The sequence below is a fragment of the Heloderma suspectum genome, chromosome 2 (genome assembly GCF_057233095.1).
Source record: "Heloderma suspectum isolate Gila_16-S chromosome 2, 16-S_ref, whole genome shotgun sequence".
NCBI classification, from domain to species: domain Eukaryota; kingdom Metazoa; phylum Chordata; class Lepidosauria; order Squamata; family Helodermatidae; genus Heloderma; species Heloderma suspectum.
In genome coordinates, this window is record NC_139459.1 from 405,555,265 (window position 1) to 405,580,569 (window position 25,305).

Here is a 25,305-nt window from a genome sequence, read left to right on the forward strand (position 1 = left end):
ACCCCCTCCCTCTGCCAGGCTCCCTCTTTGGCTGCAGGAGTCTGAATAAGCAAGTGGGGACTCCGTGGGCCTTTGCCTAAATCCATCTGGCCCCTCGTTCACCTGCGGGAGTGGGTGCATTGCTGTATCTTATACTAAGGATCTGATTGGCTGATGTGGGAGGGAGGAACATTTTTAATTATTACAGAGCCTTTTAACAGTATACCATCTGGCACTTTTCTCCACTGTTGCCCGTTGAACTTATCTTTTTACAACTCTATATAGCAGTGGTTCTATCTGTTTTTATATAGAGCAGATAATATTTGTGTACTGGAAGCATTTTTAGAAATCCTCTGGACGATTTGAGGATGCGTGCGCCAAGATATTCAGAGTACATTCAAGCACTTACTCATAATATAACATGTATAATGCAGTCCTATATATTTCTACTCAAGAGAGCCTTACTCCCAGTTAAGTGTAAATGCTCACTTATTTGGGAATGTCCCATTACATTCAATGGAGCATATTTCTGTATAGACATGTGTAAGATTGCACTGTCTAACTGACAATTTGCTACCTTTTCATGGTGCCGAAAAATGTACCCGAGGAAATCACCCGTTGGACTTTGCCTGAGGACCAAGCCCAGGCCACATTTGCAGAATTCTGCTTTAGGGATGGCGGAGAATTCCACCACAGATTTCAGTGAGGCCGAATGCACTGGCACCAAAATCTGTGGCTGAACGGCCTACCCCCCCATCCCCCACGGAATCCCCCCGGGACGAAGCTTACCTGGGGCAGATGTTCCAGATGGTGGCGGCTCCGGCGGTAGCTCCGGCGGCAGCAGTGGCGGCTGGTCTTTCAACCGGCTGCCACAGCTGCCATTTCCATCTGCCCTTTGCCATGATAGGCTACGTAACTATTTACGTAGCCTATCATGGCAAGCCACGCAAAAAGCCCCCCCAAAATGGCGCATGCAAATAGCGGCAGCTACGGCGGCCGCCATTTGCGTTCCCTATTTTTTGCCATTTTATCCTACGTAAATATTTACGTAGGCAATTATGGCAGGGGGAAAAGGGAATCACAAATAGCGTAGTGGGCGCTATTTGCGTTCTTTTTTTCCCGCCATTTTATCCTATGTAAATATTTATGTAGGCTTTTACAGCAAAAACAAAGAAAAGCAAATAGCGCCCATTACGCTATTTGCGGTTCCCTTTTTTTCACCGTAATTGCCTACATAAATATTTATGCAGGATAAAACAGCGAAAAATAGGGAACGCAAATGGCGGCCACTGGAGCCTCAGCAATTTGCATACACCATGTGTGTGTGTGTGTGTGTGTGTGTGTGCATGTCATGATATGCTACATAAATACTTACGTAGCCTATCATGGGCTACCATAGGGACGCAAATGGCATCCCCTACTCAGGACACCATTTGTGTCCACAGTAGCCCGGCAGTGGATGGAGGCCCTGCTGTGGGTTGGCCCGGCCGGCGGCTCTGCGGCTTGGCCGTGGAGCGGAGCTCGCTGGACAGGATTCCAGGGGGGAGGAATGGATCGTCTCCCCCCGCCCCGTCGAGGATTCCAGGGGGAGGGATGGAGTGCCTCTCCCCGCTTCACAAATCAATTCCGTGAAAAGGTAAGTGACTTTCGTACATCCCTATTCTGGTTAGGATGCAAACGGAAGTTTGTGTGGAATGCTAATCCCTAGAAAACAGAACAGAAAATAAAAGTTTAGCTTTAGCTTCACAAACTGTTAAAGCAGATGGGGGGAGATTCAGGAATGAAACCAGGTAAGAAGAGAGAGTTCCACTTGAGCGTGGAAGCAGCCCTGAGCCATGGGAGATTCAAGGCTGAACTGAGATGTTTGATGTGGGTTTCCTGTGTTCTACATGCTGGTGCTCTTTCTGACCTGGTAGTTTCACACTTTCCTGAGGAACCCCCAGTATTACAACGCTTCCATGCTGGACGGAGCGTATTTGGACGAGAACGGGGACCTGGCAGCCGACTTCGACATCGTGAACTGGGTGGTGTTTCCCAATTCATCTGCTGTTAAAGAGAAGTTTGGCACGATGGAAAGACAGGGATCCGCAGACTGGAAGCTCACCTTCGACCCGGACGCCCCTGTGTGGCCCAAGCGTCTCCACAAGGTGGGGAAAATCATCTCTGTGACCTCATCTGCTCAGCTCTCATAGGTGGAATGTGTCGTCCCTGGGGCAGCTTGGATGGTTTTGCTGGTTCGTCGGCAGGGCAGCTTCCTGTGCCGATTCGCAACACGTCTGTAATCGTTTCCAGAGGAACCCCGGGAGCTGCCTGAGGTCTGTCCAGCCCAGTGCTGTCAGAAGCAACTGGCAGCAGTGGCTCTCCAGGGTTTCAGGTGCAAGAACCTTTCCTGCCCTCCCTGGAGATGCCGGGGACGGAACTTGGGACACTCTAGCTGCACATCAGGGCTCTACCACTCAACGACGCAGCCAGAATATTGTCCAGGGCTGGCTATAGCTGAACTTCCTCAACCTGGTGCCCCCCCCCATGTTTTGAACGGCCTTCTTCCAAAAGCGCCGTGTGTGATAAGATCTTTGGGAGAGGCCTTTCTCCCTGTCCTGCTGTGAGGTCTGGGTTTTAATTTATACCCAGGCCCCCTCACAGTTGATCAGGCTGAGGAATTTGGGATCTTTTGGGGTGGAGATAGGACACACACAACCCATGTAGGTGAACGAAAAAGGAGATTTATTCACAATAAACAAACAACAGCTGAGCCTCCCCAGAGAGTTGCAACCTATCTGAGGCTTAAGAGGCAGTGCACCTCATAGTTACAAAGTTAGTTACAAGTACCTCAAGGCCCCCTTCATGGATCACTGCCTTGCTGTGGCAAGAACGTAAGAGGAGCCCTGATGTGGATCAGACCAAGGGTCCATTGAGTCCACCATCCTGTTCACAGAGTGGCCGACCAGCTGCCCAGGGGAAAGCCACAAGCAGGGCAGGAGGGCAGCAGCACCCTCCCGCCCATGTTCCCCAGCATGTATGTAGGCATAGGTACATAGCTGATATACCAGCTACGATCCTATCTGGACTGCAGTGTGTTGTACGTGGGGCTGCTTTTGGAAATGGAACCCCCAGCTGGTCCAAACTAGGGCAGCAAGACTGATAACGGGGCCAATCCATTTCTGGGCCAAATTCAGAATGCTGCTATTAAATTCCACAGCCCTAAGAGTCCCAGTATTGGGGAAAAGGCAGGATATAAATAATAATAATAATAATAATAATAATAATAATAATAATAATAATAATAATAATTAATAAGAAGAAGAAGAAGAAGAAGAAGAAGAAGAAGAAGAAGAAGAAGAAGAAGAAGAAGAAGAAGCTGGGCCCAGGTCAGCTGCAGGCGCGTCTCCTTCCACATCTCCCTGCCCGGATGCTGAGATCATCCTTGGAGGCCCTTCTAAGGGTGCCCGTGCCAAATGAGGTGAGGAAGGTGGCTCCCAAGGGAAGGACCTTTCCAGTGGTGGCACCCAGGTTGTGGAATGACCCCACCCCCCACCCGAGGGGCTCGCCTGCTACCCGCAGTGTGGTCTTTTCAGTGCCTGGAGAAGACCTTTGTATTGTCCCAGGCTTTCCAGCCATTCCATTTTAAAAAGTGTATGAAGGCCCTTTTAAATCTTTGCTCCACTGTTAGCTTTCATCTTGGTTACTACTTTGTTTCTGTCCTGTTTTAAACTTATGGTTTTCTGAACTATTTTAACTATGTTATAGTACATTATGGTTTAAGCTTTGTCTAGAAAAGTACCCAGAGAGCTTCAGCTGAAGAGTGGTATAGAAAAGTAAGACATAAAGACCTCTACCCATGCCAGCACTCACTCACTGCAGACCCGGTAACAGGCCTCAAGTGAGGTTGGGTCACAGGCCTCAAGTTGAACCTGTGGCTAGAGGACATGTTGGGACTTTTCCACCCCGTCTCTCCTTTCTGTAGACTAATGAGTCCTGACGCTTTTTCCTTGATGGTCCTTGTCTCTGTGCTTAGCCCCTGCCACGTTCCAGGTGCGTGGAGAGCTGTCGCCCTGGATTCAAGAAGGTGGTTAAGGAAGGACAGCCCGTTTGCTGCTACGACTGTGCTCCCTGCGCGGAAGGGACCATCTCCACCCAGGAAGGTGGGTGACTCCACAGGAGAATGCAGCCCCTGGGGAGGAGGGCAAAGATACACCCAGACAATTTCTGTGAAGGTTTGTTAGAGGAATCTCTGAACTTGGGTCCTTTCTTGTTTTGTGTCTTATTGGTGTCACAGCAGAATGGCTCTGTTAGAGCTCTTCAGGAAACTGAGCACTCCGCCATGTTCAGTGATGTTCGGTGGTGGGTCCTTCTAACCTTTATAGAATCAAAACAGAAATATTTTTCAATCTTTCTGAAATTCTCATGTCCCAGAAAGAAAGGATAATTTTAGATACCATGAAAATGTCAGGTGAAATTGTGAAATCTGAAGGAGAAAGAGCTGTTGAAAGACAAAAAGCAAAACCACCTCCCACTGTCGAAACTGACACTGGCAACATTTTTATAGTTCAAATTTCGGAAGAGACCAGAGGCAGCATAGTCCATTCTTAGGAGTGTTTGAAGTTGCAGTCCAACACATCTGGAGGGCGCCAGGTTGGGGAAGGCTGCTCTGCAAATAAAGAGAAGTGGATGGCCCCCAGTGATTTTCCAGGGGTTTCCCACAACCCCACAGTCACCTCTGCAGAGCATCTTCTCCATCCTGTTGACATGGTTTCTCTGCTTTGGGAAGATGAGAATTTCACTTGCACTTTCTGCATCCCTAGGGAGGATGTTTCCAAGCTGGGGCAAAAAATCCCACCCTCAAGTATAACCTGATGGGATCTGAACTAGCGGTGACCAATGGGGAAAGAGATCTTGGGGTTGTGGTGGAGAGCAAAATGAAGATGTCAAACCAGTGTGCAGTTGCTGCGTGAACAGCAAATTCCATGTTAGGTATAATTAGAAAAGGAATTGAGAATAAAACTGCCCATACCTTACTTGTTGTTGTTGTTCAGTCGTTCAGTCATGTCCAACTCTTCGTGATACCTTACCTTACTGCCCCTATTCAAATCGATGGTTGGACCACACATGGAAAACTGTGTATGGTTCTGGTCACCACACCTAAAAAAAAGAGATTGTAGAGGTGGAAAAAGTGCAGAAAGGGGCAACTAAAATGATCAAGGGGCTGGAGCATCTCCCTTATAGGAGTGTACGAAAGACATTTACCTGGTCTCGCAGCTTGCTTCGCGGTGGGTGGGAGGCGCTTCGCTGCTCCCCCCGAAGTTCAGGCCGGGGGGGGAGTCTTCCCGCCTCGCCCGGCCGAAATTCAGGCCGGGGAGAAGCGCCCCGTCTCCCTGGCCGCGAACTTCAAAAGAAAAAAAAAACGCCCCTGTGATAGGCTACGTAACGATTAACGTAGCCTATCACGGCTAGATCTGCAAAGTCAGCCGTGATAGGCTACGGTAATCGTCACGTAGCCTATCACGGGTGACTTTGGAAAAAAAAAAAAGCGCGTACGCAAATGGCGGCCCCTATAGGGAGCCGCCATTCGCATTCCTTATTTGGTCCCTGTAGTCTACGTAAAGATTTATAGCGTTGCCCTTATTTTCGCCGTAGTCTACGTAAATCTTTACGTAGACTACAGGGACCAAATAAAGAACGTGAATGGCGGCTCCCTATGGGGGCCGCCATTAGCCGTACATGCTTTTTTTTTTTAAGTCACCCATGATAGGCTACGTGACGATTAACGTAGCCTATCACGGCTGACTTTGCAAATCTAGCTGTGATAGGCTACGTTAATTGTTACGTAGCCTATCACAGGGGCGTTTGTTTTTTTTTTACTTTTCTTGTAATGGCAGCGGCGGCAGCCGGTCAAAAGACTGGCTGCCGCCCCCGCCCCTGACGAAGACCTGCCGAACTGCCGCCGGGACCCGCCGCCGGGAGGGACATTCGTGAAAGGTAAGTCCCATCCCGGGGGGGGGGGCAGGGGGGGGGCGGAGAATTTCTCCCCGAACAACCTTCGGAGGACCGAATGCGTTGGCACTCAGCCCCCCTAAGTTTGGGGGAGAAATTCTCCCCCATCCCTACTCCCTTATGATGGAAGATTACAACAGCTGAGACTGTTATCTTGGAAAAAAGGCAAGTAAGGGGAGATATAATAGAGGTCTGCAAAGTTATGAATTGTGTGAAGAATGTGGAAGGGGGTTATTTTTCTTCCTCTCTCAAAATACTAGAACCTGGGGTCATCTGTGTAAGCAGTGGAGGCTTCGTGGCACTTTGTAATATTTGAGTTTATTCACCAATATCCACAAAAATGTAAGAAGACCCCTGCTGGATCAGATCAAAGTCCCATGTAGTCCAGCATTCTGTTCCCACAGTGGCCAGCCAGGTGCCCCATTAGTGAGCCCACAAGCTTGACATGAGTGCAACAACACCCTCCCACACCCATGTTACTCCTGTTCTTCCAGATGCAGATCATTGCACCAAGTGTCCGGATGATCAGCATCCAAACCAGGACCGAGATGAATGTATCCCCAAGGCTGCAACCTTCCTGTCCTATGAAGAGTATCTGGGGATCATCCTGGCTTCCTTGGCCCTATTCTTGTCCTTAACCACGAAATTCCTACTGGGAATCTTTATTAAATTCCGTGAAACCCCAATAGTCAAAGCCAACAACCGGGACCTCTCCTACATTCTCCTCGTCTCTCTCCTGCTTTCCTTTTTGTCCTCCTTCCTCTTCATTGGGAGGCCAAGGAAAGCTACCTGCGTCCTCCGACAAATGGCCTTCAGCATCATCTTCTCAGTTGCCATCTCTTCTCTCTTGGCCAAAACGATCATTGTGGTGCTGGCCTTCCTAGCCACAAAGCCAGGGAACAGAGTGTGGGGATGGCTGGGGAAGAGATTGGCAAACTCCATTGTCATTTCCTGTTCCAGTGTCCAAGGTTTCATCTGCACCATCTGGCTGGGCATCTCTCCCCCATTCCCTGACTCTGACATGCACTCCCAGCCTGGAGAGATTGTCCTGCAGTGCAATGAAGGGTCTGTCACCATGTTCTATGCTGCCCTTGGCTACATGGGCTTCCTGGCTGCCATCTGCTTCACAGTGGCTTTCCTTGCCAGGAAGCTGCCTGGAGCCTTCAATGAAGCCAAGCTGATCACCTTCAGCATGCTGGTCTTTTGCAGTGTGTGGGTGTCCTTTGTGCCCACCTACCTGAGCACCAAGGGGAAATACATGGTGGCCGTGCAGATCTTCTCCATCTTGGCCTCCAGTGCTGGGATACTGGGCTGCATCTTCCTTCCCAAGTGCTACATTATTGTACTGAGGCCTGAGCTGAATACAAAGGAGCATCTAACAACCAAAATGAAAGAGGGCATCTGATTCTTTTGGAATTGATTTGTAGGGGTGTCATTTAGTAAGTGTCTGCCTCACCCCCCCCATGGGTGTTTCAGGTAATGTACCTTTTAAAAGATAATATAGTAGTATTCTACAATTATATATTCAATTATGTATAAATACACACAGACACACATTCTGTCTCTGTCTCTCTGTCTCTCTATCTCTCTGTCTCTCTCTCTCTCTCTCTCTCTCTCTCACACACACACACACACACATGCCTTGACATATATTGTGCAATTACTGTTTAAAACAGAAATGCTGTAGCATAAATACAATAGGAGAGTCATTTTAAAAAAAAAGACTGAGGGGAGGGGAGGGTAGTTTTTAAAACATGGCCACTCAGGTGAATTAGACTTCTTTCATACCAGCACACTAATGTGTATGGAATGGAACAGGATATATACACAAGAAACGTGCAATACCTGCTGAAGTGTGGAAACTCAAGAGAAATTCCACTTGTAGCTTACAAGGGCTAAGAGCCACCATCAGTTTCCCTGTGATGTGTAGGTGAGATTTGGTTGGTAGTTTTTGAGATTTGGAGGGAGTGCCGGAGAAGGCTTAATTGGAAAGCAAAGTGTTCCTAAAAGAAGTACAAGAAAAACATTACTGAAATTTATTTTATTTATTTCATTTCTATACCGCCCAATAGCTGAAGCTCTCTGTAAAAATTACTAAAACATTAGTAATTTTAATCTTAAATTAAAATTACTAAACATTTTAATGTAATCTATAAAGAATTTATTCAAAATTAGAGGAAAATGCTTGAAAGCTACTTCCAAAATACTTCTCTTTTTTTGCCAGATTCACAATTGGCTTTGTTAGGATAATTGTTGGACTTTATATCTTTGGAAATGGGTTGTCAAGTATTGTCCCAGCTGCTCAAGGCTCAACCCCACAGGGCTGTTGGTGGTTGGTTTTCATTAGATGACAAATAAAGTTCAAAAAATATAATTAGCTATTAGCAATTACTTAGCAAAGCACTTTGCAAACTACAAGCACTATATTTATCAAGGAAGCCATTGGATTCTCGTTCTCAGCTGCTTTCCCAAAAGTTGTGCCCCACTTTGTGCCCATGAATTTTGATGCTACATGCTGGGCAGTCTCCTGTATTTGCTTCATGAGTTTATTCAGTTATACTATTTCTATATCACTTAATATTAAAAAAAATACAACAGAAAATAACGATGCCTAAAATACACTAGTAACAACAGTAAGAACATAGAACAGTACCAAGAGCACCGAGAAGGAACAGCTCATATTCAACTGCGGTCGTTGGCAAGTCAGGGAAGTCCTGGCGGAAGAAGGGCGTTTTCAGGAGGCCTTTGAGACTTGCCCCCTTCATGGCGGAGGGTTTGCCAGAGGGTGGGGGCTGCTACCACGATGTTGCACTCTCTTCTGGGAGAGTCCACAGTTTGAACGTTTCAAGATCATGACAGTAGAATGCATTGTTGAAAATTTCCCCACACGTCCATTTTTTAATTTAATCGACTGTTGTTGTTGTTTTGCAGACTGATTAAATGTTTCTTCACCCCATTGCAATAAAGAATGTCAGAGTGACACAGTCTCTTTATCGAGGCAGTGATGATGTAACCTTTCTTAAAAGCACAACTTCTAATAGCTAAGAGTAATTTGGACTGCCCTTTTCAGGGCAAAAAAAGTCCCTTTGCTTCTTAATCTTTGCTGTCCAGTCCCTACAGTCCTGTAACATAGAGGAAGAGAAGCAAAGAGCAGCCGTCCTTCCAGCAAAGGTTGGCACCATGTTGCCTGCATGAAGGACTGTGAAGGAACCAGCCAAGGAAATGCAGGCCAGGAGGAGCACAGAGGTGACGATCGCCTGAGCCGCTCCTCCCGCTCTGCACTGGAGGGCCTTAAGCTTCCAAGTTCAGAGGCGTACGGCCATCCCAATAGGATTGCGCCCGTACACTTGTTAGGTACTGGGGAACAGTTCAGGATAAACCAGGCCAGTTCAAGAGGGACGGGCTCCCCTCGAAGCAGAATGGAACCAGGCTGCTGGTGCTTAACACGAAAAAGAAGGCGGAGCAGATTTTAAACTGGACTGTGGGGGAAAGCTGACAAGAGCTGGGAGGCATCCGGTGCAGGTTGACCCTTCCCTCGAGGTGAAAGGGAGCATGTGGATGGGGTGGGAACAGGCCACGTGCAAAGAAGAGAGCCAGTCAAAGAGGCCAGAGCAGGCAATCCACATGCCAGAGACATTCCAAGAGAGGCAATATCTGAGCCAATATGCAGGATCTGAACCCAGATATAATGGGCAAAGTGGAAGCTGGATGGAATGGGGACAGCTGGTGGGATTTGGCCATCTCTGGATACAAACTGCATAGGAAGGCAAGCTGGGAAGGGAATACTCTTACTCTATAAGTCAACATGGGCTTAGTGTCGAAAGGACAAGAAACTAGGGATGTCAGAGAATTCCACCACGGATCTCGGTGAGGCTGAATGCCAGTGCATTCGGCCCCCCAAAATCTGTGGCGGAATGAAGCCCCCGCCCCCCCAATCCACCAAAGGCACGCGGAACGGAGCCCCCAACCCACGAAAGGCGCACAAAATGGAGCACTTACCTGCTGCCATCCATGCTGACTTGTGAATGGCAGCCACCCTGCAGCCGCCATTCACTTCTCCATCATAGCTGTGATAGGCTACATAAGTATTTACGTAGCCTATCATGGCAAGCAAAAAAAAAAAAAGCACGCATACGCAAATGGCAGCGGCTATGGAGGCCGCCATTTGTGTTCCCTATTTTTCACCGTTTTATCCTATGTAAATATTTACGTAGGCTATTACGGCGGAAAAAAGGGAACGCAAATGGTGGCTGCCGCAGCTGCCGCCATTTGCGTATGCTGTTTCTTTTTTTTTTTGGCCTGCCATGATAGGCTACGTAAATACTTACGTAGCCTATCACGGCAGCCTGGCTGGACGCAAATGGCGGCCACTATGGCGGCCACCATTTGCATCTGGAGCAGCCTGTCCATGGCCGGAACTCCTGCTGCGGACGGCGCTGGCCGGCTGCTCCGCGGAGCTGACGCGGAGCAGAGCTGGTCAGGCAGGATTCCGGGGGGGAGGACCAGATCGCCTTCCCCCCATCGAGGATTCCGAGGGGAGGGATGGAGCTCCTCCCCCCAACACCACGAATCACATCCACAAAAAGGTAAGTGACTTTCGTACATCCCTGCAAGAAACCTGAAAAGGGGTGGATTTCTCCACAGAATTGCTGTGCATTTGAGTACCAGGCCCCAGAAGGAATTGAATCCTGGGTTCATGCTGTCATCCCCCTGACCAGAATGCTCATGGAAATCACCAATAAAAAAAATACTTCACTGTACCTGAGGCTGCGAGGATGTGGACAAATGGTTTGGAGGACTGAGGCCCCCCACTTGCCCTCCTGACCCTGGTCCATCCTGGCTTGTGAAATCGGCCAGAGCTGGGCCCAGTATCCGGACGTCGGAGGTGATGAATGCCTCCTTGAGGGAAGGGCTGGTCCTCCTCTTTTCACCTGTCCATTTTCCCCTCTCCAGAATGTCTCCCAGCATTTCTGTGTTTTCTTTTGGCTGAGAAGGCTGTTCTCCTCCTTTTCCCCACTGGGCATGGAAAAGGCTCCCCTTCCCAGCACAGAACTGCTCTTCTCCCTGATCAGCATGTGATCAGGGATCGGGGCTTTTTCCTGAGGGTCTGGGGCAGGGCCTGTGGAGGGAGCTGCTGATTGATTCACACCATCTTACTTCTGAGGACTGTCCTGCTTACACTGGAATAGATTTGGAGAGTCCTGCCCAGCTGACTTTTGAGTAGACCTGCCCCTCCTGCTTACCTCTGCATAGACATGCAGGGGATTGTCCTGCTTACAATTGAGTAGGCTTAAAATGGGTAAGAATCCCATTTTGGCCCCACCGAACCCGCCTTTGGCCACACCCACTTTGCCTTTAGCCACACCCACTTTGCCTTTATCTACACCCACGGGTAGACTGTCCCCCCACTCCCAGGACCTTTCCTGAGTAGGAATTTGGTTCTTGGACTGAAAAGGCTTCCCCGCTCCTATCCTAGCAGCACTAAGAGGCCCGTAAGAACAGCACGAGTCAGCAGACATGATTGAATACTCAACAGAACCAGTTGGTTACCCGTAAACACAGTTTGGGGGGAAAATAAAATTTAAGGGAAGGCTTAGTTAACTAACTGTGCTTAAGATGTACTTGAAGTGCGGCATCTTTTATCTCGTCAAAACTCCCTGGAATGCAGTGCTCTTGGGGTGAACTCCATGGGGGTGTCTCTGCCAGCAATTCACTGCGAGCTTGCTGCGTTTGAGGTTCTTCGGGGCACATGAGGTCGTGGCCATCCTGCAGCCACCCCGGAGTTTTGAGCCGAAAAACCGGTTTCTCCGAGACTACTTGTAGTCCGATTGTTTTCCTTAATTTGGCTTGCCAGCATTCTGTTGCGGTGTGCACCAACCCTCTGCATTTACTCCGGCGGGATAGCCCTGCCCAGGGGTGTGTCCTTCAGTGAGGGGCTCACCTCACTGAGCCGGTCAAGGGGTGTTTTCCCAATGTTTTCCTCACGTGTGTTTCCCTGATGTTTCTGCCATTTTGTTCACTGAACGGGAGTAGCTATATCCCCATAGCACTATAGCACTATAGCACAGTAGCACTATTGTGGGATAGCACATTTGAATGGGAGGGGCTATACCCGCTATTGTGAAATTAAGAATCGCCTTATGTTTCCATGTCCACCACAAAAACATCTTCTTGCCTGTTTTTAGAAGAGGATTATCCCATGGAGTCCATTTTTATTTAATTATTATTAATCTGTTATTGTGAATTTTTTACAAAACAAAACAAACTGAAAACATTACAAAACCACAAAGGAAAAAAAGTGAAATAAAAATACAAAGAATATATTCAAAATCCTCAGTTTCTAACATTGCAATATTCGGGGGGGGGGGGAAGGGAAGGAAAAAAACAGTTACACACAAACTTCAGTAAAAGCAGTCCAAATATCTGCATATAAGTCCACTTGCAAGTTCGCCTATATACCACTCTTTCAAATGTTGCTAGTGTTGTTAAACATTGTTACATTTTCAGTCCATGGCTAGGGATGGCGGAGAATTCCGCCACAGACTCCAGTGAGGCTGGATTCTAAAGAATCCACCCCCACAGAGTCCGTGGCGGAACGGACTGCTCCCCCCCGCCACCCTGCGAAGTCCCCGCAGACCAGATCCTACCTGCCTCCGGCAGGTCCGGATCCAGCCACTGCTCCCTGCCGCTCTGCTGTGTGGCCGCAAATGGTGTCCCCTATGCAGGACACCATTTGCGTCCCTGCTTTAGCCGTGATAGGCTATGTAAATACTTATGTAGCCTATCACGGCCTGGCAGGAACGCAAATGGCAGCCGGCGTAGCGGCCGCCATTTGCGTCTGCAACCAGCAGCGGCCAGAACGGAAGTCCAGCTGCGGCCGGCCGTGGCCGGTGGCTCTGTGGCCTTGTTGCAGAGTGGAGCCGGCCGGAGAGGATTCTGGGGGGGAGGGATGGATCGCTTCCCCCCCTCCCATGGACTGCCGGACTGGAATGGGGTGAGTATTCCACACACCCCTATCCATGGCATTATAGGCGGTAAGCTTTAATCTTTCCATTATCGTCGCATCAGTCTTATATCAACCAAAAGGGCGTGAAAAATCCATTTACACTCAGCCTGTGTTACGTTCCAAGAAGCAGGTAAGTAATTTAAGAGAATATTTATATCAGTAAATATTAAAGAGCTTTCCAATCCAAAATTTATCTGGACAATGACTTCCTCCCAAAAGGAGGTGGCCATTGGGCATTTCCAAAACACAGGAATAAAAGAAGCATTGGCTGCACTACACCTCCAACAGTTAGCCAAATTTGACAAGCCTTTACTAAAAAGACATTGAGGCATCCAATAGACCCAAAACAAGAGCTTCTGCTGCATAAGGCGTAACCAAACATTCATTGAAATATCCGACACAGACCCCCAAACGGCAGTCCATTGATGAAGCAAAATAGGATGTTCCAACTCCCTTTTCCATTTCTGCTGTAAACCACTTGTGTGGTATTTATTCATTGATAATAAATGTTTATAAACATGAATTGTAGGTCGATACATCTGACCCACTTCCATACGTATTGCCAATATTAGCGAAGGAGACTCTGAAGCAGTGAAAGCAGCAGGACCAAATCTAGATACCAACAAATGTTTCAATTGCAAATACTGTCATTCCACTGAAGCCGGCAGATCAAACTGATCTTGCAAAATCGAAAATACCCAAACTCATCATCAACCCCCACTAATTGATCTCCAGTAAAGATCATGTTATCTGTCCAGGTGCACCATAAAAACATTTTCTTGCCAATTCTTAAATCTGGATTTCCCCATAGAGTCAATTTTGCATGAGAGAATGGATCAATGTATAATATCAAAGGAGAAAGTGGAGATCCATGTGGAGTTCCTCTCTCAATTTTTTTTAATGTATTTATGTATGTATGTATGTATGTATGTATGTATTTTCTTGATCACCCATCTGGCCAGTCACCCGGCCACTCTGGGCGATGTACAACAGTACAAATTAAAACAGTAATATTACACATTAAACATTATTTAAAAATACCGTAACCCACCCCAAATTCCTGCCTGAACAATCAAGTTTTCAACGCGTGGCAGAAGCTCATGAAAGAGGAGGCATGGAATAGTTCCCTAGCAAGGGAGTTCCACAGAGTGGGGGCCACCACAGAGAAGGCCCTCTCCCTCGGCCTCACCAGTCTAGCTGTCCTGGCCCATGGGACAGAGAGAAGGCCATCCGAGGCTGATCAGGAAGGCTAAAGCTGAGAATGCGCTGAGGTTAGCGAGGGATGCTAAAAACAACAAAAAGGCTTTCTTCAGCTACGTGCATAGTAAATGTGCATAGTAAAAGGCAGAGAAAAGAAATGGTGGTTCAGCTATTAAATAAGGATGGCAAAATGATGACAGATGACAAAGAAAAGGCAGAGGTGCTCAATTCCTACTTTGGCTCAGTCTTCTCCCAAAAGAGGGTCTATGAGCCCCCTGGCAAAGGTGAAGTTCAGGCTGAAGGGGCAGGATTGCAGCTTGAGATCGATAAGCATATGGTCAAGGAACACCTAATTCCTTTGAATGAGTTCAAATCTCCAGGGCCAGATGAACTGCATCCTAGAGTCATAAAGGACCTGGCAGAAGAACTCTCAGAACCGCTGTCTATTCTCTTTGAGAAATCATGGAGGACGGGTGAAGCGCCAGATGACTGGAGGAGGGCTAACGTTGTCCCTCTCTTCAAAAAGGGTAAAAAGGAGGAACCTGGGAACTACAGACCAGTCAGTCTGACATCAATCCCTGGGAAAATTCTGGAGCAGATGATAAAGCAATCCATCTGGAAGCACCTTGACAACAATGCCGTGATTACTCGAAGCCAACATGGATTTGTCAAGAACAAATCCTGCCAGATGAATCTGATCTCATTTTTTGATCAAGTAACCTCCCTTGTGGACTGTGGGAATGCTGTAGACATCATATACCTCGACTTCCAAAGAATCCAGCCTCACTTGAATCCACAGTGGATTTCTCTGACATCTCTAGTCATAACTCTAGTTGTTGGAAATGAAGATAAAATTCCACCTCACTTCAGAATGCTAAAGGAATGCCAAATTTAGTGAAAGTAGCAAAATAAATAGCCAATAAATTGTATCAAAATATTTTTCAGTGTCCAAAGGGAATAATGGTGGCCTGATCCATTCTATGACTATATAAAACTATCAGATCTATGACTGATCTGTCAGCCCCTGTCTGGGTTTGATGAATCCCACCTGATCTGTTTGAACCAATTGCAATAACATCTTGACGTTTATATGTTAAAATGCTGGTGAATATTTTAATATCTACATTAATTAACAAAATGGGCCAACAATAGCACGATGAATATTATCTTTGCCAGGCTTAGGGATCACAGGCATATCTCAGTGTTTAATGAAGAAGGGAGAGAACCAGATTCAAAGATGTGGTTACAGAGATGATGTAGTTTTGGAACTACCAGCTTGGGAAAAGTTTTATACCATTCAACTGGAAACCCATTCGGGACGGGTGATCTCCCAGTATTCATACCCATAATTGCTTTCATAATTTCCTCCATTTGGAAGAAAGGTGAGAGACACTGATATTGTGAAGAATCCAAAAATGGGAGATCAAAATGAGAGGAAAAAAAGTATCCACCTGTTGAGCTGAAAAGGAAACTCGCTTACGGGTCGAGATCGCAAGCCCTGTAAACTGTGTCAAGTGTCATTAGATACTCCTCCCAGTGCAATCCCTCCTCAGAGTATGCTCATCCGCCACCATCAAGTGTGTTCTTTGTAAACAACAACGACAACCACAACCACATTTCTCTTCTCCGCTACTCTTCCGCTTGCTTCAATTCCACAGTCCCCTGGCCTTCCTGAAATGACCTTCAGGACAAGACAAGTAAAATCGGGATCATGCTGTTCTCCCCAGTCTCGCAACTCTTGCCATTTCTGCCTCTCACAAAGGCTTTCTTGTTCCTGGTCAGTGACTGCTACCTCACATCCCATCAGCTTATTCTTGAAAGTGTGATTTTTTTTTTTGTGCCCCAACGTGCATCACTGTACTCTTGCTGACGCTGAACCACATTTGCCTTTTAGATGCCCAATCTGTTGTGGAGGGTGCTGTTGTGTTCCTTTTAGGGATGTCAGAGAATTCCGCCACGGACTGGAATGGGATCGAATTCCCTTCAGTCTGTGCCACGGAATCCTCTGCAGAACGACACCATGAGGTCCTGCGGAGCCAGCCGTCGTGAGGCTTTTTTTGTCAACCGCACAGAGTCGTGAAATTTTCATAAATAAAAACGCAAGGTAGGATATTCTGATAATAAATACGTAAGTTGTTTTTTTAAAAATGAATTGTGCTCACCGCCTTGTTTGAGGGTGTTCTTTTTCAATTGAAATCCTCCATCTCTGTTTACTTTCAGCCAAAACACTTTCTCCTCCTCCAGGCTTCCCAAAACAAGGCTGCCCCAGGTGTGCCTGAGCGATGCACTCTTGGTTTAAAGCAACGCTGTTTTAAAGAAAGAAAGAAAGAAAGAAAGAAAGAAAGAAAGAAAGAAAGAAAGAAAGAAAGAAAGAAAGAAAACCTTTTAAAATGACCATGCCGGTCTGGAGCCCTGCATGAGGTATTATTCCCCCTGCTAGGCTTTCTGTTTCCACATCCAGCCTTGTTGGTGACATGGTGAGGCTAAAATGGAGAGGACAACCAACTCTGTGCATGTCTACTCAGAAGTAAGTCTTACTGAGTTCAATGCAACTTACTCCTACACATGTCAGCATCCCACTTGCCCCCAGCTCAGCTTTGTATTTCCACATCCAGCTCATTAGCAAACCTCCTGTTAGTTATCTCACTGGGTGACTTTGGGCTGGGCTCTAACCACTAGATCATACTTCTGTTATGAAACTCATGAAGAAAAAATGACAGTATAATGGAAAGTTCTTTCTGAAGCAGTCACACTTCACTTGTACAAATGCAGCATGAAGGGAAAGATCAGCAACCTTCTCTTTGAATAAAAAGCACACTCTGCACATGCTCAGGGAATGGACAAAATGAGGAATGAGATCAAATTTATCTGGCAGGATTTGTTCTTGACAAATTCATCTTGACATCGAGTAATCACTGCATTGTTTTCAAGGTGCTTAAAGATGGATTGCTTTATGATCTGCTCCAGAATTTTCCCAGGGATTGATGTCAGACTGACTGGTCTGTAGTTCCCAGGTTCCTCCTTTTCGCCCTTTTTGAAGAGAGGGACAACGTTAGCCCTCCTCCAGTCATCTGGCACTTCCCCCGTCCTCCATGATTTCTCAAAGAGAATAGACAGCGGTTCTGAGAGTTCTTCTGCCGGTTCCTTTATGACACTAGGATGCAATTCATCTGGCCCTGGAGATGTGAGGTCATTCAAAGTCATTAGGTGTTCCTTGATGTATCGATCCTCGGCCTATCGATCTCAAGCTGCAATCCTGCCCCTTCAGCCTGTACTTCGCCTTTGCCAGGGGGGTCATAGACCCTCTTTGGGGGAAGACTGAGCCAAAGTAGGAACTGAGCACCTCTGCCTTTTCCTTGTCATATGATCTGTTACCATTTTGCCACCCTTATTTAATAGCTGAGCAACCATTTCTTTCCTCTGGCTTTTACTACGCCTGTAGCTGAAGAAAGCCTTCTTGTTGTTTTTAGCATCCCTCGCTAACCTCAGCTTGTTCTCTGCTTTGGCCTTCCTGACGCCATCCCTGCAATTCTGTGCTATCTGCCTGCACTCTTCCTTTGTTACTTGGCCTTCCTTCCACTTCCTGTATGTGTCCCTTTTTGTTTTCAGGTCATCTAAGCTTTTTGTGAAGCCACATTAGCTTCTTCTGTTGTCTTCCACCTTTGTCTTCTGCTCTTCAAGTACTTGAAAGGTTGTCACAGAAAGGAAGGCCAGGATCTCTTCTCGATCACCCCAGAATACAGGACACGGAATAATTCCTGTCAAGTGATAGGAAGCCAGATTCTGGCTGAACATCAGGAAAAACCTCCATACGACAATGGAACCAATGACCTAGGGAGGTGGTGGGCTCTCCCACTGTTGCAGAACCCAGAGTCAGAGAGACCACGGAGTGAAGGAAAAAGAGATTCTTTATTTAACGCGCGGGCTTAAGGCTGGAATCGTTTCCAAAGAGCCAGAAGCCCCGATTTACATTAGCACATTGGTTTTATAGACATTGTGACACATATGAAACGGCTCCTCCTCTCCCTCCCGCATGGGGTTGCAATCCTCAACATTTCTTCTCTTAGCGCTATTGTTTATAATACAAGAACTGGGTTATAGGGTAGCCATGATAAGGAGAGAACGGAAGAGAACAGCAGAGAACAAGATATACAACTGTATGACCTTTGACAAGATAAGGAATTCTTGTGTCTTGTCAGCTTACAACAATATATTCAAGGGAGAAAGAGCTCAGCAAGAACATGAAGCATGAGACTGCATGAGGCAACTTAGTCTGACCCCTGATATGGCTGCTACACCACATTGGAGGCATTCAAGATGAGGCTGGCCAACCATCTGTCGGGAATGCTCTGACTTGGATTCCTGCATTGAGCAGGGAGTTGGACTCAGTGGTCTTGTTGGCCCTTCCAACCCTACTATTCCATGATTCTATGATTCCTTTTATTCTTTGCTCCATTTGTTTTAACGCAGATGCTCTCAATGGGGCTACCAAGCTCATCCTCCTGTATTTCTGTGCAGAGGTATGTATTTTGAAGATATAGTGCAACTCCACCTTCCTTTCTGTTCCTCCTGGTCCTTTTGAACAAGTCATGTCCTTCAATTGCTGTATTCCAGTCATGAGAGTCATCCCACCAAGTCTCAATTACACCTATCAAGTCATAATTTCCCTCCTGCATTAAGAGTTCAAGTTTCTGGGCTTGGTTCCATCGCCTCTGCTTGGCTGACCTTCAGCCTCCTCTTGCTCACTCTCATGCAGGTTCCCCTGTAGTTCTTCCTCTGCACAGTGTCCTCCAGTCTCATCCCCAAGTACCTGGAAATGGTTCCATAGCTCCACTGCTTCCACGGGTGCAGAGTGGCTTCTAGTTTTTCTGCTCCTAACTGTCACCCTTTCCCAAGGAGTATCCTCTACCTCAATTTTCCTCACATCAGCTGTTTCCTCTTCTGCCTCAGCTTGCTGTTGCTCTTCTAGCTTCTGTTCTTCACTTCGCTGCTGTAGTTCCACCTTTCTGTCCAATAACTCTTCATGTTCTCTTATTCCCTGGAGGGTCGACACTCACCTCTCTGGTCCTCTTACTTTTTCTTCCTGCAGTGTGACCCACTTGTACTTGTTGCACATGTAGGCCATGCTGATCTCAGGCAAGAAAACGAACATGGCACACACCTTGCAAGTCACCACCACTGTAGGAAAACCTCTTTTCCCTTTTTGTGTCTAGCTTTCTGGTTGTTCTGGAGTAGCCTGTGCCTGGTCTTTTACTCACTGGAGGTTAAAAACAGAGTCCCACTGGTATGGAAGTGTGTGTAGCAAGACAAATATTTTTTTTAAAAAAAATGAGAAAAAAAGGTTAAATAAAGTAAAATAATAAAATAAACAAAAACATAAATAAAAAAATAAAAATAAAATAAAAGTTAGGGGCCTCCCCCTTGGCCTCCCCTGGCTAACTCCTGTTTGCTCCCCCTGTTCGCTCACTCTCTGGAAGCTTGCTTGCTTCTGTAGTTGCAAGACCAGCTGGAGCAGCTTCCTCTGCTCTGCTCTGCTCAGCTGGCAGGCGGGAAACTGACTGAAGCTTCCTGCCCACACAGCTGCTGGGAGTACTCAGGCCACCCCCCCTCAATTCATTTGGAGCTCTCAGGAGCACCTGGTGAGCACACAGCCATGCAGAAGGAGAAGGACAGCCCCCTGGGCTTCCCCAGCTGCATCCTTCTTGAAGCATGCACCTCCCAAACTGTAACGTTATCGACAGCATTACCATCTGTGAGTTTGTCTATTTTTTTTTCGACACCATCCAAGTTGGCGGCCATCACCACATCTGGTGGAAGCAAATTCCGTAGTTTAACTCTGAGCTGTGCGAAGAAGTCCTACCTTTTATCTGTCTCAGATATGAATATGTTATGGAATTTTCCTTGTATATTTTTTCAGTGAAGCATTCAGTTTGTACTGGAGGATCCTGTCCGTGTTCTTTGCCATTCAGGAGATCAACCAGAATCCCAGCCTCTTACCCAACATCACCCTGGGCTACAACATCCATGACAACTATTTTGATGAATGGATGACTTCAGATGCCCTATTCAGCCTGCTCTCTGTTGGGCAGGCGAATGTTCCCAACTACAAATGTGGAAGACAGAATCAGCCATCGGCTGTTCTTGAGGAATCCGACTCTGACATCTCCATCCAGATCTCAACCATGTTGGGCATCTACAAAATCCCACAGGTGGGGATAGAGAAGAATGGGCCAGACACAAGCTGAGTCTAATTCCACTTTGCAACGGAGTCTAATTTCAGACAACTGAAACGGTGGGCAGTGGACGACCCCGTGAGACTGGAGATATAGTTTTGAAGAGGGTTGCAAGTGATTTGAGTGCAGTTTCCCTTGAGATGTAAAATGCCTCCAGTGCTCTGGAAGGCCTACGCCCTGTTGCGACCCTTAGGTAACCGGTGCAGTGCGTTCCTGTGCAGGTTCATTTCAAAGTGAGTCAGAGTCTGGCTGAGTTGAGCAGGATTTCTGACTTAGGAAGCGAGTTTAGGATTGCAGCCTCAGGCATCTCCTCAGTTCAGTGAAAGAGTATAACTATAAAGGGAGTGGGGGACAAAGAGGCTTGCTGGGTCAATAAGCATCAAGGCCAGCCTTTCATAGGAAAGGACTTGTTCGAACAGCGCACAGTTAAGCTCTGTGGAACTCATTGCCACCAGGTCTAGTGATTTGGGCTGTGCATTGCTTTAGTGCTGAATCCGAATTCCAAGGTGAATCTGGGTGCTTGTGGGGTGCCTCCGTGTGATCCGAAGGAAATCAGACTAGTGCTGAGGGGTTCCGAGAGGAGGAGAAGAGGAGGGAGGGAGCTTTGGCAAATGGCAACTCTAGTTGCCAAATTAGTGCTGAACAGAACCCAGCGGTCTCCCATCAGTGACAGTGGTGGTGGTGGTGGTGGAGGATACTGGATATATTGGAGAAAATCCTGCATTTGCTCATGGCGTGCGAGAGATCTGCTGGTCATCCTGGAGAGGGCTCTGAAGTTTGGATCTGAGGGGTGTGTGTATTGGGCTCTCCTTCCCAGCCAGCCCTTCTCGACTACAGCCTCGCTTTCTTCTAGAATATGTACTGAGAAACGGAAAACATCCAGCAGCTCTTTCTTTCCTCCTCTCCTTCGCTTGGCTTGTTGTCTGGCTCCCCCCATCCCCGCTGCCCTTCTCAGTTCTGCATTGCTTCCCTTCCCATTTTTGAACTCTGTTTCTTATTCCATGCAAAGATGAAACATAAACCCTTTGCGTGCAGTTCTGTGTCCGCTTTCCCTCTGCTCCTGTGTGTCTGTGTGTGTTTAAGCAAAGCGGGACGTCCCATTCCAAGATCACACACAGTCACCTCTGCTATTGCAACAACGTAATTCTGCACTGTGTGGCCAGGGAAGGCAGCCAGCATGAGGCATCATTGGGACTGGGCCGGGGCGGCGGTGGGCGAGGGGCCGCTGGGACGAGCAGTGCTGGCAGGCGAGCTCTGCCCAGCCCGGGTGGGGCGTCCTGGTGTGGCCGGGCAGCAGAGTGCGGAGGCCAGTCGCGGTGCCCGGAGGTCCCTGTGCAATCCCATCCTGGAAGACGGGCTTTGTAGGAGAACGCCCAGATGGGTGGCAGGAAACACTGGTGGGGCAAGTGGGGTGGGTGGGTAAAGAGGCTGGGGCAGGTGCCAGCGGAGGAGGAGGCGGAGGAGGGGAGACAGGGCACCATCCCTCCAGCAGCATCGCTCCCAGCAGGACCACAGGCCGGGGGTCCTGGGCCAAGGCAGTGCAGGCCGTGGTTGGGGGGAGGGCCACCCAACCTTCCCGCCAGGAAGACGCCTCAATGTCTGTGCAGCGTTACCTGGTGGAGCCCATGGAGTGCCGGTCCACAGACCCCACGGCCTTCTGGTCGTCCGGGAGCAGGTTTGGCCGGACCAGGCTCTGGTGACCAGGGAAAGACTCCACTGCCCACTAGGGATGTACGAAAGTGACTTACCTTTCCGCGGATTATGTTGATGGTGGGGGGGAGGTGTTCTGTCCCTCCCCCCCCCCCGGAATCCTGGCCGGCCGGCTGTGCTCCACAGCGATTCTGCGGAGCCGCCGGCCGGCTCCGCCAGCAGCCGGACATCCGTAGCCGCCGCCGTTTGGGCCCCTGCAGCCAGCCGTGATAGGCTACGTAAATGTTTACGTAGCCTATCACGGCTGATTTAAAACAAAAAACAAAAACGCGTGTATGCAAATGGCGGCGGCCATGGCCGCCGCCATTTGCATTCTTTATTTTGGCACGTCTTAGTCTACATAAACATTTACGTAGACTAAGATGGCGAAAATAAGGGGAACGCAAATAGTGTAGCGTCTATAATAGAATAATAGAGTAAAATGTACTAAAAACCGGAAGTATATAACGGGACAAAAACAAAGTCAAAACAGGATAAAAGCCAGCAGCAGAGCAAAGCCTTAAAATGCACTGACTCCCTTTTTAAAACAGGATGGCTGAAAAGCCCGGGACACTGGCCAGGCCCTTTTAACAGTCTCCCTGCCCTAGTCTGGGGGACCTCGCAATGCCCATAGAGGGGGTGCCACCTGCCAAATTTCAGACAGTTTGGCCCAGGGGTTTTGGGCTAGGCACAGATAAAATGTGCTGTTTTCAGAATCTCAAACCAAAGGACATAAAATCAGAGCAGTTTAAGCGGTGATTCGGAGGAGGTCACGATCCCTAATCTCTGCTGTAGGTTTCTTTGAAGTGCAAATAATCCCTTTGCCATGCTACTTTCTGAATGTCCTGGATCCAGAAAGGTGGAAAGAAACCAAAGCCAACCAAGCCCTCCAAGAGGGCATATTCTGTACTAGGGGAAGACCGTGAGGGGTAACTGGGGTGTGACTGCTGTGGGGCAAATGGCAAGAGCAAGGGAAAAGTAGACACAGGAAGGAATCCCCCAACATGCTGGAGGGCAGGGAGAAGGGGGTAGCACTATGCCCTGCCTTACTCGTTGGGACTTGAAACTGGAGAATGAGCCAGGTGGAGGCTGGTGGAGGGACACCTGTGGGTGCAGCAGGGTGCAGATGCGCAAATCGCAGACCCTGCTGGCTCTCCTGGGGAAGCCGCGCCATCCAGTTCTGCCAATGATGGAAGAGGGGCTCCGGTGGAAGATCCCAACTCCAAAGAACCAAGAGGTCTAAGCAAAGATGTGGACCTCGAGATGGACCTCGAGTCAAGGGAGGAAAAATATGTCTCCTCTTGGGCCATAAAACATGTAGGGCCCTGAGTTCAGACTGGAACTGGGCCTGGAGGAGACAGGCATGCAACACTAGCCCACTGAGGGCATTTTGAGATGGAGGACCCTGAGTCCTGACTTGAACTGGGCCTGAGACAAGCAAAACAAGCCCCCTAAGAGGCTTAAATAAAGTCATAATGATAGTGATAGTGATATGATGCTAATAATAATAATAATAATAATAATAATAATTGTAATGCCCTGCCTGACCCAAATAAAGACAAAAACTAGCCACCCAAACTGAAGAGAAACAGCAGGGTGAGTGAGGATGCCACTCACTTCAAACACTGATGGGTGGGCAGTAGGGATGTACGAAATTTCCGCCATGGATCTCGGGGAGGCCGAATGCCAGCGCCAGTACATTATTGTACTGAGGCCTAATCTGAATACAAAGGAGCATCTGACAACAAAAACTAGAGTGGGCATCTGATTCTTTTGCAATTGATTTTTAGGGGTGTCATTAGTAATTGTCTGCCTCACCACCACCACCACCTATGGGTGTTTCAGATAATGTATCTTTTAAAAGATAACCTACTATTATTCTACAATTATATATTCAATTACATATAAAAACACACAAATACTCTCTCTCCCCCTCCCCCCCCACACACACATGCACACACACACAAAAGCCATGACATGGATCAGGGAATTACTTGTTTAAACAGAAATGCTTTACTACAAATACAATAACTGAGTATTTTTTTTTAAAGACTGGGGTGGGGGTAGGGGAGTTTTAAAAACGTGGCACTCAGGTGAATTATACTTCTTCCTTACCAGCACACTAATGTGTATGGAATGGAAGAGGACACATACACAAGAAAAATGCTATACCTGCTGAAGTGTGGAAACTCAAGAGCAATTCCACTTGTAGCTTACAAGGGCTAAGAGCCACCGCCAGTCTCCCTGCGATGTGCAGGTGAGATCTGGTTTGCTAGTTTGCTAGATTTGGAGGGAGTGCCGGGGAAGGCTTAATGGGAAAGCAAACTGTTGCTAAAAGAAAAACAAGAAAAACCTTGCTAAAATTACTAAACATTTTAATGTTATGAATAAAAGGTTAATTCAAAATCAGAGGAATATGCTTGAAAGCTACTTCCAACCCTCCTTTTTTTTTTTGGTCAGAATCACAATTGGCTTTGTTAGGATAATTGTTGGACTTTATACCTGTGGAAATGGGTTGTCAAGTATGGTTTGTCCCAGCAGCCCAAGGCTCAACCCCACTGGGCTGTTGGTGGCTGGTTTTCATTAGATAAAAGTTCAAGGAATATAATTGGCAATTAGCCATCACTTAGCAAAGCACGTTGCAAACGACAAGCGCTACATTTATCAGGGAAGCCTTTGGATTCTCTTTCTCAGCTGCTTTCCCAAAAGTTGTGCCCCATTTTGTGCCCAGGAATTACGAAGCTCCATGCTGGGCGGTCTCCTGTATTTGCCTCATGCGTTTATTCAGTCATACTACTTATATACCACTTTATATAAAAAAATCTCTGAGTGATTCATGGGCCATTTAAATGGTATATTTAAACACTACTAAAACCAACTTAAACTACAACAGCAAAATAACGATGTTGAAAATACACTAACAACAACAATAACGACACAGAACAGTCCTAAGAGCGCCGAGAAGGAGCAGCCCATACTCAGCTGGAGTCGTTGACAAGTCAGGAAAGGCCTGGCTGAAGAAGGGCGTTTTCGGGAGGCCTCTGAGACCTGCCGCATTTTCTGCCCCCGGAACGGCATGGCGGAGGGTTTGCCAGAGGGTGGGGGCTGCTACCGAGACGGTGTTCTCTCTTCTGGGAGAGTCCCCAGTTTGAACTTTCCAAGTTCGTGACAGTGGAATGCATCGTTGAAAATGTCCCCACACATCCA

The 25,305-nt window shown here is 47.6% G+C and overlaps 1 protein-coding gene and 1 long non-coding RNA gene across 2 annotated transcripts in view; both read left to right on the forward strand.

The window, feature by feature from the left end:
- LOC146356740 (uncharacterized) overlaps window positions 1–25,305 on the forward strand; it is a 563,405-nt gene that overhangs the window by 135,798 nt on the left and 402,302 nt on the right. The gene's annotated exons all lie outside the window — the stretch shown is intronic.
- On the forward strand, window positions 3,389–7,375 carry LOC146356743 (vomeronasal type-2 receptor 26-like). Its single transcript, XM_084841305.1, has 3 exons — window positions 3,389–3,439; window positions 3,995–4,121; window positions 6,465–7,375. The coding sequence occupies exons 1-3, from the start codon at window positions 3,389–3,391 to the stop codon at window positions 7,373–7,375; spliced, it is 1,089 nt and encodes a 362-aa protein (XP_084697431.1).

Bases quoted from the DNA above. Each gene is read 5' to 3' on its own strand.
- LOC146356743 (XM_084841305.1), top strand. From the start codon at position 3,389: ATGCTGAGATCATCCTTGGAGGCCCTTCTAAGGGTGCCCGTGCCAAAT. The intron at 3,440-3,994 runs GTGAGGAAGGTG...CTCTGTGCTTAG, and splicing joins GGGTGCCCGTGCCAAATGAG to CCCCTGCCACGTTCCAGGTG. The intron at 4,122-6,464 runs GTGGGTGACTCC...CTGTTCTTCCAG, and splicing joins GACCATCTCCACCCAGGAAG to ATGCAGATCATTGCACCAAG.